Genomic DNA, 15,661 nt, shown 5'->3' on the forward strand with positions numbered 1-15,661 from the left:
CCGAAACTACGACACCTCCGAGTTTTAGCACACGTTCAGCTCGATGACGATCCCCGGACTCCGATCCAGCAAAGTGTCGGGGAAGAGTTCCGTCAGCACGACGGCGTGGTGACGATCTTGATGTACTACCGTCGCAGGGCTTCGCCTAAGCACCGCTATAATATTATCGAGGATTATGGTGGAAGGGGGCACCGCACACAGCTAAGAATATGATCATGTGGATCAACTTGTGTGTCTATGGGGTGCCCCTGCCCCCGTATATAAAGGAGTGGAGGAGGGGAGGGCCGGCCCTCTCTATGGCGCGCCCTAGGGGAGTCCTACTCCCACCGGGAGTAGGATTCCCCCTTTCCTAGTCCAACTAGGAGTCCTTCCATGTAGTAGGAGTAGGAGACAAGGAAGGGGAAGAGGGAAGAGAAGGAAGGAGGAGGCGCAGCCCCTCCCCCTAGTCCAATTCGGACTAGGCCTTGGGGGGGGGGGCGCGGCCTGCCTCTCCCTCTCCCCTAAAGCCCAATAAGGCCCATATACTTCTTCTCCCGTATTCCCGTAACTCTCCGGTACTCCGAAAAATACCCGAACCATTCGGAACCTTTCTGATGTCCGAATATAGTCGTCCAATATATCGATTTTTACGTCTCGACCATTCCGAGACTCCTCGTGATGTCCCCGATCTCATCCGGGACTCCGAACTCCTTCGGTACATCAAAACTCATAAACTCATAATGTAACTGTCATCAAAACCTTAAGCGTGCGGACCCTACGGGTTCGAGAACAATGTAGACATGACCGAGACACGTCTCCGGTCAATAACCAATAGCGGAACCTAGATGCTCATATTGGCTCCCACATATTCTACGAAGATCTTTATCGGTCAAACCGCATAACAACATACGTTGTTCCCTTTGTCATCGGTATGTTACTTGCCCGAGATTCGATCGTCGGTATCTCAATACGTAGTTCAATCTCGTTACCGGCAAGTCTCTTTACTCGTTTCGTAATACATCATCTCGCAACTAACTCATTAGTTGCAATGCTTGCAAGGCTTATGTGATGTGCATTACCGAGAAGGCCCAGAGATACCTCTCCAACAAACGGAGTGACAAATCCTAATCTCGAAATACGCCAACCCAACATGTACCTTTGGAGACACCTGTAGAGCTTCTTTATAATCACCCAGTTACGTTGTGACGTTTGGTAGCACACAAAGTGTTCCTCCGGCAAACGGGAGTTGCATAATCTCATAGTCATAGGAACATGTATAAGTCATGAAGAAAGCAATAGCAACATACTAAACGATCGGGTGCTAAGCTAATGGAATGGGTCATGTCAATCACATCATTCTCCTAATAATGTGATCCCGTTAATCAAATGACAACACATGTCTATGGTTAGGAAACATAACCATCTTTGATTAATGAGCTAGTCAAGTAGAGGCATACTAGTGACGTTTAGTTTGTCTATGTATTCACACAAGTATTATGTTTCCGGATAATACAATTATAGCATGAATAATAAATATTTATCATGATATAAGGAAATAAAATAATAACATTATTATTGCCTCTAGGGCATATTTCCTTCAAGATAAATGTTGGGGAACGTAGTAATTTCAAAAAAATTCCAACGCACACGCAAGATCATGGTGATGCATAGCAACGAGAGGGGAGAGTGTTGTCTACGTACCCTCATAGACCGGAAGAGGAAGCATTAGCACAACGTGGTTGATGTAGTCGTACGTCTTCACGGCCCGGCCGATCAAGCACCGAAACTACAGCACCTTCGAGTTCTAGCACAGGTTCAGCTCGATGACGATCCCCGGACTCCGATGCAGCAGAATGTCGGGGAAGAGTTCCGTCAGCACGACGGCGTGGTGATGATCTTGATGTTCTACCATCGCAAGGCTTCGCCTAAGCACCGCTACAATATTATCGAGGATTATGGTGGAGGAGGGCACCGCACACGGCTAATAGATCTCAAGGATCAATTGTTGTGTCTTTGGGGTGCCCCCTGCACCCGTATATAAAGGAGCAAGGGAGGAGGAGGCCGGCCCTAGGAGGGGGCGCGCCAAGTGTGGAGTCCTACTAGGACTACCTAGTCCTAGTAGGATTCCACCTCCCATATGGAATAGGAAAAGAGGAAGGGAAAAGGAGAAGGAAGGAAGGGGGCGCCCCCTTTCCCTAGTCCAATTCGGACCAGACCAACGGGAGGGGTGCGACCACCCTTGAGGCCCTTTTCCTTCTTTCCCGTATGGCCCAATAAGGCCCAATGCGTATTCCCGTAACTCTCTGGTACTCCGAAAAATACCCGAATCACTCGGAACCTTTCTGATGTCCGAATATAGTCGTCCAATATATCGATCTTTACGTCTCAACCATTTCGAGACTCCTCGTCATGTCCCCGATCTCATCCGGGACTCCGAACTCCTTCGGTACATCAAAACTCATAAACTCATAATATAACTGTCATCGAAACCTTAAGCGTGCGGACCCTACGGGTTTGAGAACAATGTAGACATGACCAAGACACGTCTCCGGTCAATAACCAATAGCGGAACCTGGATACTCATATTGGCTCCCACATATTCTACGAAGATCTTTATCGGTCAGACTGCATAACAACATACGTTGTTCCCTTTGTCATCGGTATGTTACTTGCCCGAGATTCGATCGTCGGTATCTCAATACCTAGTTCAATCTCGTTACCGGCAAGTCTCTTTACTCGTTCCATAATACATCATCCTGCAACTAACTCATTAGTTGCAATGCTTGCAAGGCTTAAGTGATGTGCATTACCGAGAGGGCCCAGAGATAACTCTCCGACAATCGGAGTGACAAATCCTAATCTTGAAATACGCCAACCCAACAAGTACCTTCGGAGACACCTGTAGAGCACCTTTATAATCACCCAGTTATGTTGTGACGTTTGGTGGCACACAAGGTGTTCCTCCGGTAAACGGGAGTTGCATAATCTCATAGTCATAGGAACATGTATAAGTCATGAAGAAAGCAATAGCAACGAACTAAACGATCAAGTGTTATGCTAACGGAATGGGTCAAGTCAATCACATCATTCTCCTAATGATGTGATCCCGTTAATCAAATGACAACTCATGTCTATGGTTTAGGAAACATAACCATCTTTGATCAACGAGGTAGTCAAGTAGAGGCATACTAGTGACACTCTGTTTGTCTATGTATTCACACATGTATTATGTTTCCGGTTAATACAATTCTAGCATGAATAATAAACATTTATCATGATATAAGGAAATAAATAATAACTTTATTATTGCCTCTAGGGCATATTTCCTTCAGTCTCCCACTTGCACTAGAGTCAATAATCTAGTTCACATCGCCATGTGATTTAAAATCAATAGTTCACATCACCATGTGATTAACACCCATAGTTCACATCGACATGTGACCAACACCCAAAGGGTTTACTAGAGTCAATAATCTAGTTCACATCGCTATGTGATTAACACCTAAAGAGTATTGAGGTGTGATCATGTTTTGCTTGTGAGAGAAGTTTAGTCAACGGGTCTGCCACATTCAGATCCGTAAGTATTTTGCAAATTTCTATGTCAACAATGCTCTACATGGAGCTACTCTAGCTAATTGCTCCCACTTTCAATATGTATCCAGATTGAGACTTAGAGTCATCTGGATCAGTGTCAAAACTTGTATCGACGTAACCCTTTACGACGAACCTTTTGTCACCTCCATAATCGAGAAACATATCCTTATTCCACTAAGGATAATTTTGACCAATGTCCAGTGATCTACTCCTAGATCACTATTGTACTCCCTTGCCAAACTCAGGGCAGGGTATACAATAGGTCTGGTACACAGCATGGCATACTTTATAGAACTATGGCTGAGGCATAGGGAATGACTTTCATTCTCTCTCTATCTTCTGCCGTGGTCGGGTTTTGAGTCTTACTCAACTTCACACCTTTGTAACACAGGCAAGAACTCCTTCTTTGACTGTTCCATTTTGAACTACTTCAAAATCTTGTCAAGGTATGTACCCATTGAAAAACTTATCAACGGTCTTGATCTATCTCTATAGATCTTGATGCTCAATATGTAAGCAGCTTCACCGAGGTCTTTCTTTGAAAAAATCCTTTCAAACATTCCTTTATGCTTTGCAGAATAATTCTACATTATCTCCGATCAACAATATGTCTTTCACATATACTTATCAGAAATGCTGTAGTGCTCCCACTCACTTTCTTGTAAATACAGGCTTCACCACAAGTCTGTATAAAACTATATGCTTTGATCAACTTATCAAAGCGTATATTCCAACTCCGAGATGCTTGCATCAGTCCATAGATGGATCGCTGGAGCTTGCATATTTTGTTAGTACCTTTAGGATTGACAAAACCTCCTGGTTGCATCATATACAACTCTTCTTTAATAAATCCATTAAGGAATGCAGTTTTGTTTATCCATTTGCCAGATTTCATAAAATGCGGCAATTGCTAACATGATTCGGACAGACTTAAGCATCGATACGAGTGAGAAACTCTCATCGTAGTCAACACCTTGAACTTGTCGAAAACCTTTTTGCGACAATTCTACCTTTGTAGATAGTAACACTACTATCAGCGTCCGTCTTCCTCTTGAAGACCCACTTATTCTCAATGGCTCGCCGATCATTGGGCAAGTCAATCAAAGTCCATACTTTGTTCTCATACATGGATCTCATCTCAGATTTCATGGCCTCAAGCCATTTCGCGGAATCTGGGCTCATCATCGCTTCCTCATAGTTCGTAGGCTCGTCATGGTCAAGTAACATGACCTCCAGAACAGGATTACCGTACCACTCTGGTGCGGATCTCACTCTGGTTTACCTACGAGGTTCGGTAGTAACTTGATCTGAAGTTACATGATCATCATCATTAGCTTCCTCACTAATCGGTGTAGTAGTCACAGGAACAGTTTTCTGTGATGAACTACTTTCCAATAAGGGAGCAGGTACAGTTACCTCATCAAGTTCTACTTTCCTCCCACTCACTTCTTTCGAGAGAAACTCCTTTTCTAGAAAGGATCCATTCAAAGTAACGAATATATTGCCTTCAGATCTATGATAGAAGGTGTACCCAACATTTTCTCTTGGGTATCCTATGAAGACGCACTTCTCCGATTTGGGTTAGAGCTTATCAGGTTGAAACTTTTTCACATAAGCATTGCAACCTCAAACTTTAAGAAACAACAGCTTAGGTTTCTTGCCAAACCATAGTTCATACGGTGTCGTCTCAACGGATTTAGATGGTGCCCTATTTAACGTGAATGTAGCTGTCTCTAATGCATAACCCCAAAACGATAGCGGTAAATCAGTAAGAGACGTCATAGATCGCACCATATCTAATAAAGCACGGTTGCGACGTTCGGACACACCATTACACTGTGGTGTTCCAGGTGGCGTGAGTAGTGAAATTATTTCACATTGTTTTAACTGAAGGCCAAACTCGTAACTCAAATATTTTACTTCTGCGATCATATCGTAGAAACTTTTATTTTTGTTACGATGATTCTCCACTTCACTCTGAAATTCTTTGAACTTTTCAAATATTTCAGACTTGTGTTTCATCAAGTAGATATACTCATATCTGCTCAAATCATCTGTGAAGATCAGAAAATAACGATACTTGCCGTGAGCCTTAACACTCATCGGACCGCATACATCAGTATGTATTATTTCCAATAAGTCAGTTGCTCGCTCCATTGTTCCGGAGAACGGAGTCTTAGTCATCTTGCCCATGAGGCATGGTTCGTAAGCATCAAGTGATTCATAATCAAGTGATTCCAAAAGTCCATCAGCATGGAGTTTCTTCATGCGCTTTACACCAATACGACCTAAACGGCAGTGCCTCAAATAAGTTGCACTATCATTATTAACTTTGCATTTTTTGGTTTCAATTATGAATATGTGTATCACTACGATCGAGATCCAACGAACCATTTTCATTGGGTGTGTAACCATATAAGGTTTTATTCATGTAAACAGAACAACAATTTATTCTCTTACTTAAATGAATAACCGTATTGCAATAAACATGATCAAATCATGTTCATGCTCAACGCAAACACCAAATAACACTTATTTAGGTTCAACACTAGTCCCGAAAGTATAGGGAATGTGCGATGATGATCATATCAATCTTGGAACCACTTCCAACACACATCGTCACTTCACCCTTAACTAGTCTCTGTTCATTCTGCAACTCCCGTTTCAGGTTACTACTCTTAGCAACTGAACCAGTATCAAATATCGAGGGGTTGCTACGAACACTAGTAAAATACACATCAATAATCTGTATATCAAATATACCTTTGTTCATTTTGCCATCCTTCTTATCCGCCAAATACTTGGGGTAGTTCCGCTTCCAGTGACCAGTCCCTTTGCAGTAGAAGCACTTAGTCTCAGGCTTAGGACCAGACTTGGGCTTCTTCACTTGAGCAGCAACTTGCTTGCCGTTCTTCTTGAAGTTCCCCTTCATCCCTTTGCCCTTTTCTTGAAACTAGTGGTCTTGTCTACCATCAACACTTGATATTTTTCTTGATTTCTACCTTCGTCGATTTCAACATTACGAAGAGCTTGGGAATCGTTTTCGTTATCCCTTGCATATCATAGTTCATCACGAAGTTCTACTAACTTGGTGATGGTGACTAGAGAATTCTGTCAATCACTATTTTATCTGGAAGATTAACTCCCACTTGATTCAAGCGATTGTAGTACCCAGACAATCTGAGCACATGCTCACCGCTTGAGCTATTCTCCTCCATCTTTTAGCTATAGAACTTGTTGGAGACTTCATATCTCTCAACTCGGGTATTTGCTTGAAATATTAACTTCAACTCCTGGAACATCTCATATGGTCCATGATGTTCAAAACGTCTTTGAAGTCCCGATCTTAAGCCGTTTAAGCATGGTGCACTAAACTATCAAGTAGTCATCATATTGAGCTAGCCAAATGTTCATAACATCCGCACCTGCTCCTGCAATAGGTTTGTCACCTAGCGGTGCATCAAAGACATAATTCTTCTGTGCAGCAATGAGGATAAACCTCAGATCACGGATCCAATCCGCATCATTGCTACTAACATCTTTCAACTTAGTTTTCTCTAGGAACATATCAAAAATAAAACAGGGGAGCTAAACGCGAGCTATTGATCTACAACATAGATATGCTAATACTACCAGGACTAAGTTCATGATAAATTAAAGTTTAATTAATCATATTACTTAAGAACTCCCACTTAGATAGACATCCCTCTAATCCTCTAAGTGATCACGTGATCCAAATCAACTAAACCATGTCCGATCATCACGTGAGATGGAGTAGTTTCAATGGTGAACATCACTATGTTGATCATATCTACTATATGATTCACGCTCGACCTTTCGGTCTCCGTGTTCCGAGGCCATATCTGTTATATGCTAGGCTCGTCAAGTTTAACCTGAGTATTCCGCGTGTGCAACTATTTTGCACCCGTTGTATTTGAACGTAGAGCCTATCACACCTGATCATCACGTGGTGTCTCAGCACGAAGAACTTTCGCAACGGTGCATACTCAGGGAGAACACTTATACTTTGATAATTTAGTGAGGGATCATCTTATAATGCTACCGTCAATCAAAGCAAGATAAGATGCATAAAAGATAAACATCACATGCAATCAATATAAGTGATATGATATGGCCATCATCATCTTGTACTTGTGATCTCCATCTCCGAAGTACCGTCATGATCACCATCGTCTCCGGCGCGACACATTGATCTCCATCGTAGCATTGTTGTCGTCTCGACGATCTTATGCTTCCACGACTATCGCTACCGCTTAGTGATAAAGTAAAGCATTACAGCGCAATTGCATTGCATACAATAAAGCGACAACCATATGGCTCCTGCCAGTTGCCGATAACTCGGTTACAAAACATGATTATCTCATACAATAAAATTTAGCATCATGTCTTGACAATATCACATCACAACATGCCCTGCAAAAACAAGTTAGACGTCCTCTACTTTGTTGTTGCAAGTTTTACGTGGCTGCTACGGGCTTAGCAAGAACCGTTCTTACCTACGCATCAAAACCACAACGATAGTTTGTCAAGTTGGTGCTGTTTTAACCTTCGCAAGGACCGGGCGTAGCCACACTTGGTTCAACTAAAGTTGGAGAAACTGACACCCGCCAGCTGTCGTGGTTCTAACTCTGACAGTGATGTAGGGGGGTATGTATGGAGAGGCTAGATCTCAGCTATGGAGAAGTTGTAAACACACCAGGATGTACGAGTTTAGGCCCTTCGCGGAGGAAGTAACAGCCCTACGTCTCGGTGCCCGGAGGCGGTCGATTGGATTATGTGTGTATGAATTCCAGGGGTGCGAACCCTTGCTACTGAGGAGGGGGGTGGCTTATATAGAGTTCGCCAGACCCCTCCGGCCCTCAGTAATGCAGGGCTAAAATACATTAAGACTGGGCGTTACTGGTAACGTCCCTAATAAAGTGCTATAATGACCATAAAGACTACTTAATGGCCGACCGTTTGCTTACGGAGTGACTTTAGATCTCCTGTCAGTCGAGTGGTTGGCTTTGCGGTCGAGTGGTAGCTTCCTGGTCGAGTGTTTTGAATCCGTCGAGTGGGATACCTTCAAGTCGATTGAAGGGTGACTTCTTCTAGGGATGTCCTTGGGTAGGGCTCTTAGGACAGGTCCATGCCCCTACCCTAGGCACATAGCTTCATCATTAGCCCCCGAATGGATCGAGGTTCAAGTGGGGAAGGAGTTGGGGGTCCTTCCGCCCGGTCCTTAGCGTTATATGAATGTCTTGTACTGGATCAATCGTCACGGATGATGTTGTCGACTTCTTTCGGTCACCTTGATCCATTCTTGGTCTCTCGTCGAGTGAATTTCCTTACTTGTGAAATACCGAGCGCCGACACGAGCGGGATCTTCTGCTTGATGGGTTGTTCCGCAGCCCGCGGATTTCGCGGGATTTGAATTTCGGGAAGCGAGCGGGACGGGGGCGGCCGCAATAATCGGATGGGATAGTATGGAAGCTCCTCGATCCCCGCGCCACCTTTTTGCCACGTATCGCGCGCGCGCCTGTTGCGGGATTTGACGGGATCGCCTGGTCCTACCGGTCAGCCATTCGGAAGCGGCTCCTTATAAGTTGCCGGCTCAGGGCTCCCCAACAGTGTGCTCTAGCCTTTCCTCCTCCCCCCGCAAGGTCTTCTTCCACCTCCGCTCTCACCCTATCGCCGTAGGTCCATTCAAGCCTCGCTGGCGACGATGGTGAAAGACAAGACGTCGGCTTTGGAGCGCGCGAAGAAGGCGGCGGTGCAGGGGAAGGGGAGGAAGTCCACTCGGGGCGGATCTTCCTCGAGGACTGCTCTGCCCAGGGATTGGATCCAGGGCGACTGGATGCCGTCGGTGATTCGGCAGGAAGATCTTGACGACATGGTCGAGGGGGGAGTCATTCCCCATGAAGCTGCTCGTCTCCCGGGGAGAGAAGTCGAACCCCAACCTCGTGATGGTGAGTGCCTCCTCCTCGCCACCCATATCGATCGCGGATTTTCTCTACCTCCTCATCCTTTTTTCCGGAGCTTTTTGAACTTCTTCGGAGCGCAGCTCCACCATTTCACTCCCAATTCCATCGTGTATCTTGCGGCTTTCGTTTCCTTGTGCGAAAGTTTCTTGGGTTGCCACCCTCATTGGGGACTCTTTAAACACATCTTCACTTGCCGTTCTCAATCGGTAAAGAAAGCCAAGTGGAGTGACGAACGGACGCAAGTGATCCAGCTGTGCGGGGGCCTGGCGATCCAGATGAGGGGAAAAAGTTCTTTTCCGTCTATCACTTTTCCTGAGTCGGTCCGTGGTTGGCAGTCGACCTGGTTTTATTGCCAAAACCAGGTGACCCCAGGGCAGTCGACTGGTCTTCCCCCTTTCTCTCTAGACCGGGCTCAAAAACCCGCTTCTCTGAAAGTGCTGCCGGAGGAAAAGGCGCAAGTCAAGGTGCTGGTTGGTCGAGTGGTTCAGCTTGTCCGACAGGGCGTGACGGGCATGAACTTGCTGGAGGTCTTCCTTCGGAGGCGCATCCAACCGCTTCAGGCTCGTGACCACCCTATGTGGCTGTACTCGGGTCTCGATGACACCACTCGGATTCACCCAGAGGAGGTCACTGACGAGATGCTGGAAGGGTGGCTGTCGAGCATCACAGGGAACAAAGACAACCCCCGAGGAGCCAGGAGGGTTCCCCCGCTTGACAGTACATACGACGTGGACCAGGTCTGTCCTTGTGTTCCCGACTGAGATCTTGCTTTCTTCATTTGCTCTCTTTGAATCGGTCGACTGACTTTTGACTTGTCTGCTGTTCTCCAGGCAACTACAGAGATGTACTCGTCACCCAATGGAGCACAGGAGCAGGCCGAAGAAGGGGAGGTGAGCGGAGGCGAAAGCGGAGACGAACAGGGGGAGTGGGAATCTGACGACGAAGGAGAGGGAGACGACGACGTCGACTCCAGCGAAGAGGAGGAGGAGGAGGAAGCTGAACCTCCCCGCTCGAAAAGGCGATCCAAGCTTACACACGACCCTGCGCCGGAACGTGGTAAGGCGACTGCTCCCGTTGGGCAGTCGTCGAAGCGCCCTCGAACCTCTTCTCTAGCGCTGACTGAAAAAGCTCCCAAGCACCCCCGCGCGGCGCCGTCTAAGCCACCCAAGGCTCTGCCCAAGATGAGGATGACTGTCCCCACCATTTCTGGGTAATGATAGAACTTGTTCTCCTTTGTCGACCGTGGACGGGTCCTTGATCGATCCACTGAGCCGACTGACTATCTTTCAAAATTTGCAGTGCTGCTACTTCTGAGATCTCCGCCAAGGACGATGATCAAGAAATGGAAGATGCTGTTACTTCCAATCCTGGTATGATTACTGATGTTCTGCCTTGAATCGACTGACGATTTCTTATAACTCTGGTCGATTGAATTTTTCTCGTAGCTCCTCCTCATGTTATTAACCTTCCTGATGATGAAGATGAAGCGCCGCTGAGAGTGAGGCGGAACAGGAAAGCGTCGGCTGGCGAGACCCCACAATCCACTCCGGCGCCTGAGGCCGTAGCTCGAGACGGTGGCGATACCACCCGGGCTTCTGTGACTTTCGCCGATCCTCTGACGAGTGTGCGGCCCTCGACATCGACCGTAAATCCGCCTTCGCTCTTCGCCACACACCACGTCCCTGAGGACCAAGTGGGTGCAGCTAAGGAAGCTATACGCCAGGCAGGCATCATGATGGAGCAGGTCAAGGTGGTTCGAGAAGCCAGCCAAGCGGCTTATGACGCGAGTTCAACTCTTCAGAGTAACGTCTAGGTCAGTCGATTCACTGCTTGTTCTGTTAGGGTATGCTGTCTAAAGAATCTCTTTTCCGAAGATCTTTAAATCTGTACACCCACTGGCTGTTTCTGTTAAGTTTTTTGGTCGAGTGGGGGCACGCTGAGTGCACCCACTGGGTGTAGTCCCCGAGACTACGGTGGACTGCTGGCAGTCGACTGTAGTCTTTATATTGTGTTGCTGTAGTTTTACTTCTTCACTCGGTCTGGCCAGGCCATGTCGAATGAAACTGTATCCGGTCGACTGCGGGTAGTCGATTTTTTTTAAAACCAGTGGGGGCACGCTGAGTGCACCCACTGGGTGTAGTCCCTGAGACTACTATTGAATGTTTTTGATTCAGCTGTAGTCTTAGAAACGCCATCATTGTCTCTTGGTTACTCGGAAGCAACTTATCTTGGACCTCTGTCGACTGATTTTTGCAGAAATCCTGTGAACTTGTGGCTCTCTACACTAAGTTGGAGAACAAACAGATCCAGCTCAACCTTGACTTGAAGCTCGCTCAACAGAACCTGCAGAAGGCGCGAGACGAAGCAAAAGGTATGGCTGGTGAGGTTTCTCATTCTTGACGAGTGACTTTCCTTTCTTGCCCGTTCTTGATGTTGAGTTCACTCGACATTCTGTAGATAAACTGGAGGAAGCTCTGAAGAAGAAGGATCAAGATCTTGCCGAAGCACAGAAGGAGGCCTTGAGCAAAACGAAGCTTGCAGAAGAGAAACTGGCTTCGGTCGGAACTCTTGAACAGCAGAACTCCAGACTGAAAACTGCTCTCGAGACAGCTAATCAAGAGGTCGGTCGACTGAAGAACGACAAGATGGCTCTGCACGACCAGGCGGGTGAGCTGGCGGGGAAGGTAAACGATCTGGAGGCTTATCTCGGTGGACTCGCCAAGAAGCTGTTTGTCATGCTCGAAGGTAATTACTCCGACCCGGCTGTCTTGCAGTTACCAAGCCTGTGTAAGGCCACTGTCTTATTCTTGAATCGTGTTTGCAGAATTCTGCCAGAGCTTCGAAGAGGAAACCAGTCGAGTGGAGCCAGGCTTGGATCCCGCCAATTCTCTCGTGAAGGACGAGGATGCTATGAACGTGCTCCGACTGGAGTCTCGTGTTACCAGCGTTGTTGACCATCTTGCTCGGCTGAAGGTTGCGATGTCGCGGATCGACACATCACTCTGGCCTGGAATGACGCTTCAGAACGACCTCGAGTCCCTAATGGTTCGACTGAATGAAGTCCCGGGTCGAGTGGCGGAATGGAAGAAATCTTCTGCTAGATGTGGTGCTGATGTCGCTCTGTCTCTGGTCCGCGTCCATTGCAAGGAGGCGCGAGAAGAAAAGCTGGCCGCCATCCAAGTTGCCAATACCAGGAAGCACAACTTTCAAGACTTCATGGAGACTTTCATCGCTGCTGCTACTCGTATTGCAGACGGGATCGACTTGGACGAGTTCGTCGCCCCTTCCAGTCCTCCGCTTGAGGAATGAAAAACTTTTATGCTTCGCTTTAAATTTGCCTCGGAATGCCGAGTGGATTTTGTAACTGTTAAACTCTGTCGAGCCGAGGGCTCGAGTACTTTGATCTGAGGTCTGGGACCTTTAGGCCTTATCTGAACTTGATTTCTCGTTGAATATCTTCATGGATTGATCCGTCGAGTGGAACTTGATCTTCACTCGGAATAACCTTGTATTTGTGGTGTAACTCCGAAGGAGAAGGTAGCAGTCGATTTGCGCCTCGTCGTCCTTGCGGATTGGGTTGTGTTCCGGACTTAGGCGAGCGCTGGGCCGCAGCTAAGCACTGGTAGAAAAAGGGCCTATAGTCCCGGTTCGTAAGGGCCTTTAGTCCCGGTTCCTGAACCGGGACTAAAGTGTCGGTACTAATGCCCTGACCCTTTAGTCCCGGTTCAATCCAGAACCGGGACTAAAGGGCATGGCCACGTGGAGCTCCACCTTTAGTCTCGGTTGGTAACACCAACCGGGACTAAAGGAAATTTTATGATTTTTTTTTGAAATTTTTTTTTGAAATTTTTTTTGTTTTCAAATTTCTGAATTATTTTAACCTCTAGTCTGTAATCACCACCCCTCATCACTTCTCAATTTATCCTCTAATCACCCCTCATCATTCCAAATCATCTAACTTCCCAAACGGTCACCCATCCTCCCACTCCCCCAGCCTGAGCACGCTTAACTTCTGGGTTCTATTCTCCCTCGCTCCAAGTCTACACTTGTTGTTTTCCTGACAATAGTAAGATGTCAATCCTATTAACCTTCAGGAATTTTGCTTGAGCATGAAGTGACACATTCCACTGTTTGAGTTTGAAACTATTGTTTAAAAAAAAATTATTTAGTAACACTAATATTTCTTGAATAATTAGTTTGACCATTGTTTGACCACAGTTTGACCAGATTTGACCAAAATTGAAATAACTAAAATAATTATTTAGTAACACTAATATTCTAGAATAATTAGTTTGACCATTGTTTGACCACAGTTTGCCCACTGTTTGAATATTTTTCAATTTTTTCCACTCTAGATCTTAAAATCCCCGTAACTTTTTTCTATTAGGTTTTTGAGGATTTTGCAAATGTTTAACGGGGTTCCCCCGGTTAAATTCGGATGTAACTTTTCGAGTAGATGATTTTTCATATAAAAAACTTTTTCATCCGAGTTAGTATGCAAAAGTTATGCCCATTTTTACAAATTTCAGAGAGATTTTGCAAATAAAGTCAAAATTCACATTTGCAAATTTTCCCAACAACTAGACCACATATCACATGAGAAACTTATTTTCTTTTATTTTTTTGACATTTCCATTATTTTCTTTTATTTTTTTTAAAACTGAAAAGGCGATCCACGGGGGGGGTAGAGTTTGAAAATGGGACCTTTAGTACCGGTTCGTGGCACGAACCGGGACTAAAGGTCTCAACCCCATTAGTCCCGGTTCGTGCCTCAAACCGGGACTAAAGGTCTAATCTTTAGTCCTGGTTTGAGGCACGAACCGGGACTAAAGGTCATCGCACCCTTTAGTCCCGGTTCATGTCTTAAACCGGGACTAAAGGGCCCGAGTGAACCGGGACTAATGCCTTAGCCGCACGAACCGGGACCAATGCTCACATTAGTCCCGGTTCTAGACTGAACCGGGACTAATGGGGTGAGCCGGCCTGGACCATAGCCCTGTTTTCTACTAGTGAAGCCTCCGAGTGGGAGGTTTGCTCTCCACTCGGCAGGATTTTTTCAAACTTAGGCGAGCACTGGGCCGCAGCTAAGCCCCCGAGTTGGAGGTTTGCTCTCCACTCGGTAGGATTTTTTAAGCACTTAGGCGAGCACTGGGCTGCAGCTAAGCCCCCGAGTGGGAGGTTTGCTCTCCACTCGGTAGGAATTTTAAACACTTAGGCGAGCACTGGGCTGCAGCTAAGCCCCCGAGTTGGAGTCCGGCTCACCACTCGGTAGGATTTTTTTTCACAAACTTAGGCGAAAAGGATTCGCAGCTAAGTCACCCACTGGGGGATTTCGTACGCAAACAAAAGTGACAGCAATTATTGGGACACTCTTGTCTTTGATAAAAATGAACTGCAGAAGTTTTTCTTATTACATCTTATCCGAGAGAGAATTCAAGTGTAAAAGGGGCGGAGCAGTTCCGCATTCCAAGCTCGCGGCTCGTCAATCTGGCGATCAACATTGTAGAGGTGATACGCTCCATTGTGGAGGACTCCGGTGACGATGAAGGGGCCTTCCCAAGTAGGAGCAAGCTTGTGTGGTTTCTGTTGATCCACTCGGAGGACCAAATCTCCTTCTTGGAAGGCTCGACTCTTCACATTCCTGGCGTGGAATCGATGTAAGTCTTGATGATAAATGGTCGGTCTGATCATGGCCATTTCCCTCTCTTCTTCTAAGAGGTCGACTGCGTCTTGCCGGGCTTGTTCTGCTTCATCTTCGGTATAAAGTTCGACTCGGGGTGCGTTGTGAAGAAGATCACTCGGCAGAACTGCTTCGGCTCCATAAACCAGAAAGAATGGAGTTCTTCCAGTCGACCGGTTCGGGGTGGTCCTCAATCCCCACAGAACTAACGGGAGCTCGTCGACCCAAGCACCTGCCGCGTGCTTGAGATCACGCATCAGTCGAGGCTTCAGACCATTTGCCCTTTCAGCTTGTCCATTCGACTGGGGATGGGCGACCGATGCGTAGTCGACTCGTGTGCCTTGTGAGGCGCAAAAAGCTCTGAATTTGTCCGAATCAAAGTTTGATCCATTGTCAGTGATGATGCTATGCAAGACTCCATATC

The 15,661-nt window shown here is 46.4% G+C and overlaps 2 protein-coding genes and 1 pseudogene across 2 annotated transcripts; all 3 read left to right on the top strand.

The window, feature by feature from the left end:
* Positions 1–15,661, top strand: part of LOC147967414 (proline-rich receptor-like protein kinase PERK3) — a 37,606-nt pseudogene that overhangs the window by 6,966 nt on the left and 14,979 nt on the right.
* On the top strand, positions 9,280–11,957 carry LOC147967415 (uncharacterized). The gene is made up of 5 exons (XM_087522395.1): positions 9,280–10,294; positions 10,388–10,767; positions 10,857–10,927; positions 11,003–11,055; positions 11,814–11,957. The coding sequence occupies exons 1-5, from the start codon at positions 9,299–9,301 to the stop codon at positions 11,955–11,957; spliced, it is 1,644 nt and encodes a 547-aa protein (XP_087378521.1). The 5' UTR covers positions 9,280–9,298.
* Positions 10,906–12,984, top strand: LOC147967416 (uncharacterized). Its single transcript, XM_087525292.1, has 4 exons — positions 10,906–11,370; positions 11,814–11,928; positions 12,015–12,302; positions 12,382–12,984. Exons 3-4 carry the CDS (start codon positions 12,203–12,205, stop codon positions 12,864–12,866), a joined length of 585 nt encoding a protein of 194 aa, XP_087381418.1. The 5' UTR covers positions 10,906–11,370; positions 11,814–11,928; positions 12,015–12,202; the 3' UTR covers positions 12,867–12,984.

The sequence above is a fragment of the Triticum urartu genome, chromosome 5A (assembly GCF_056163025.1).
Source record: "Triticum urartu cultivar PI428250 chromosome 5A, HENAU_Tu73, whole genome shotgun sequence".
Classification (NCBI taxonomy): Eukaryota; Viridiplantae; Streptophyta; class Magnoliopsida; order Poales; family Poaceae; genus Triticum; species Triticum urartu.

What these genes read in the sequence shown, in the direction of transcription:
- LOC147967416 (XM_087525292.1), top strand. Translation starts at nt 12,203, where the DNA reads ATGGCTCTGCACGACCAGGCGGGTGAGCTGGCGGGGAAGGTAAACGAT. An exon ending in GCTGTTTGTCATGCTCGAAG is followed by an intron (nt 12,303 to 12,381) that starts GTAATTACTCCG and finishes TCGTGTTTGCAG; the next exon opens with AATTCTGCCAGAGCTTCGAA.
- LOC147967415 (XM_087522395.1), top strand. Translation starts at nt 9,299, where the DNA reads ATGGTGAAAGACAAGACGTCGGCTTTGGAGCGCGCGAAGAAGGCGGCG. An exon ending in GTACATACGACGTGGACCAG is followed by an intron (nt 10,295 to 10,387) that starts GTCTGTCCTTGT and finishes GCTGTTCTCCAG; the next exon opens with GCAACTACAGAGATGTACTC. An exon ending in ACTGTCCCCACCATTTCTGG is followed by an intron (nt 10,768 to 10,856) that starts GTAATGATAGAA and finishes CAAAATTTGCAG; the next exon opens with TGCTGCTACTTCTGAGATCT.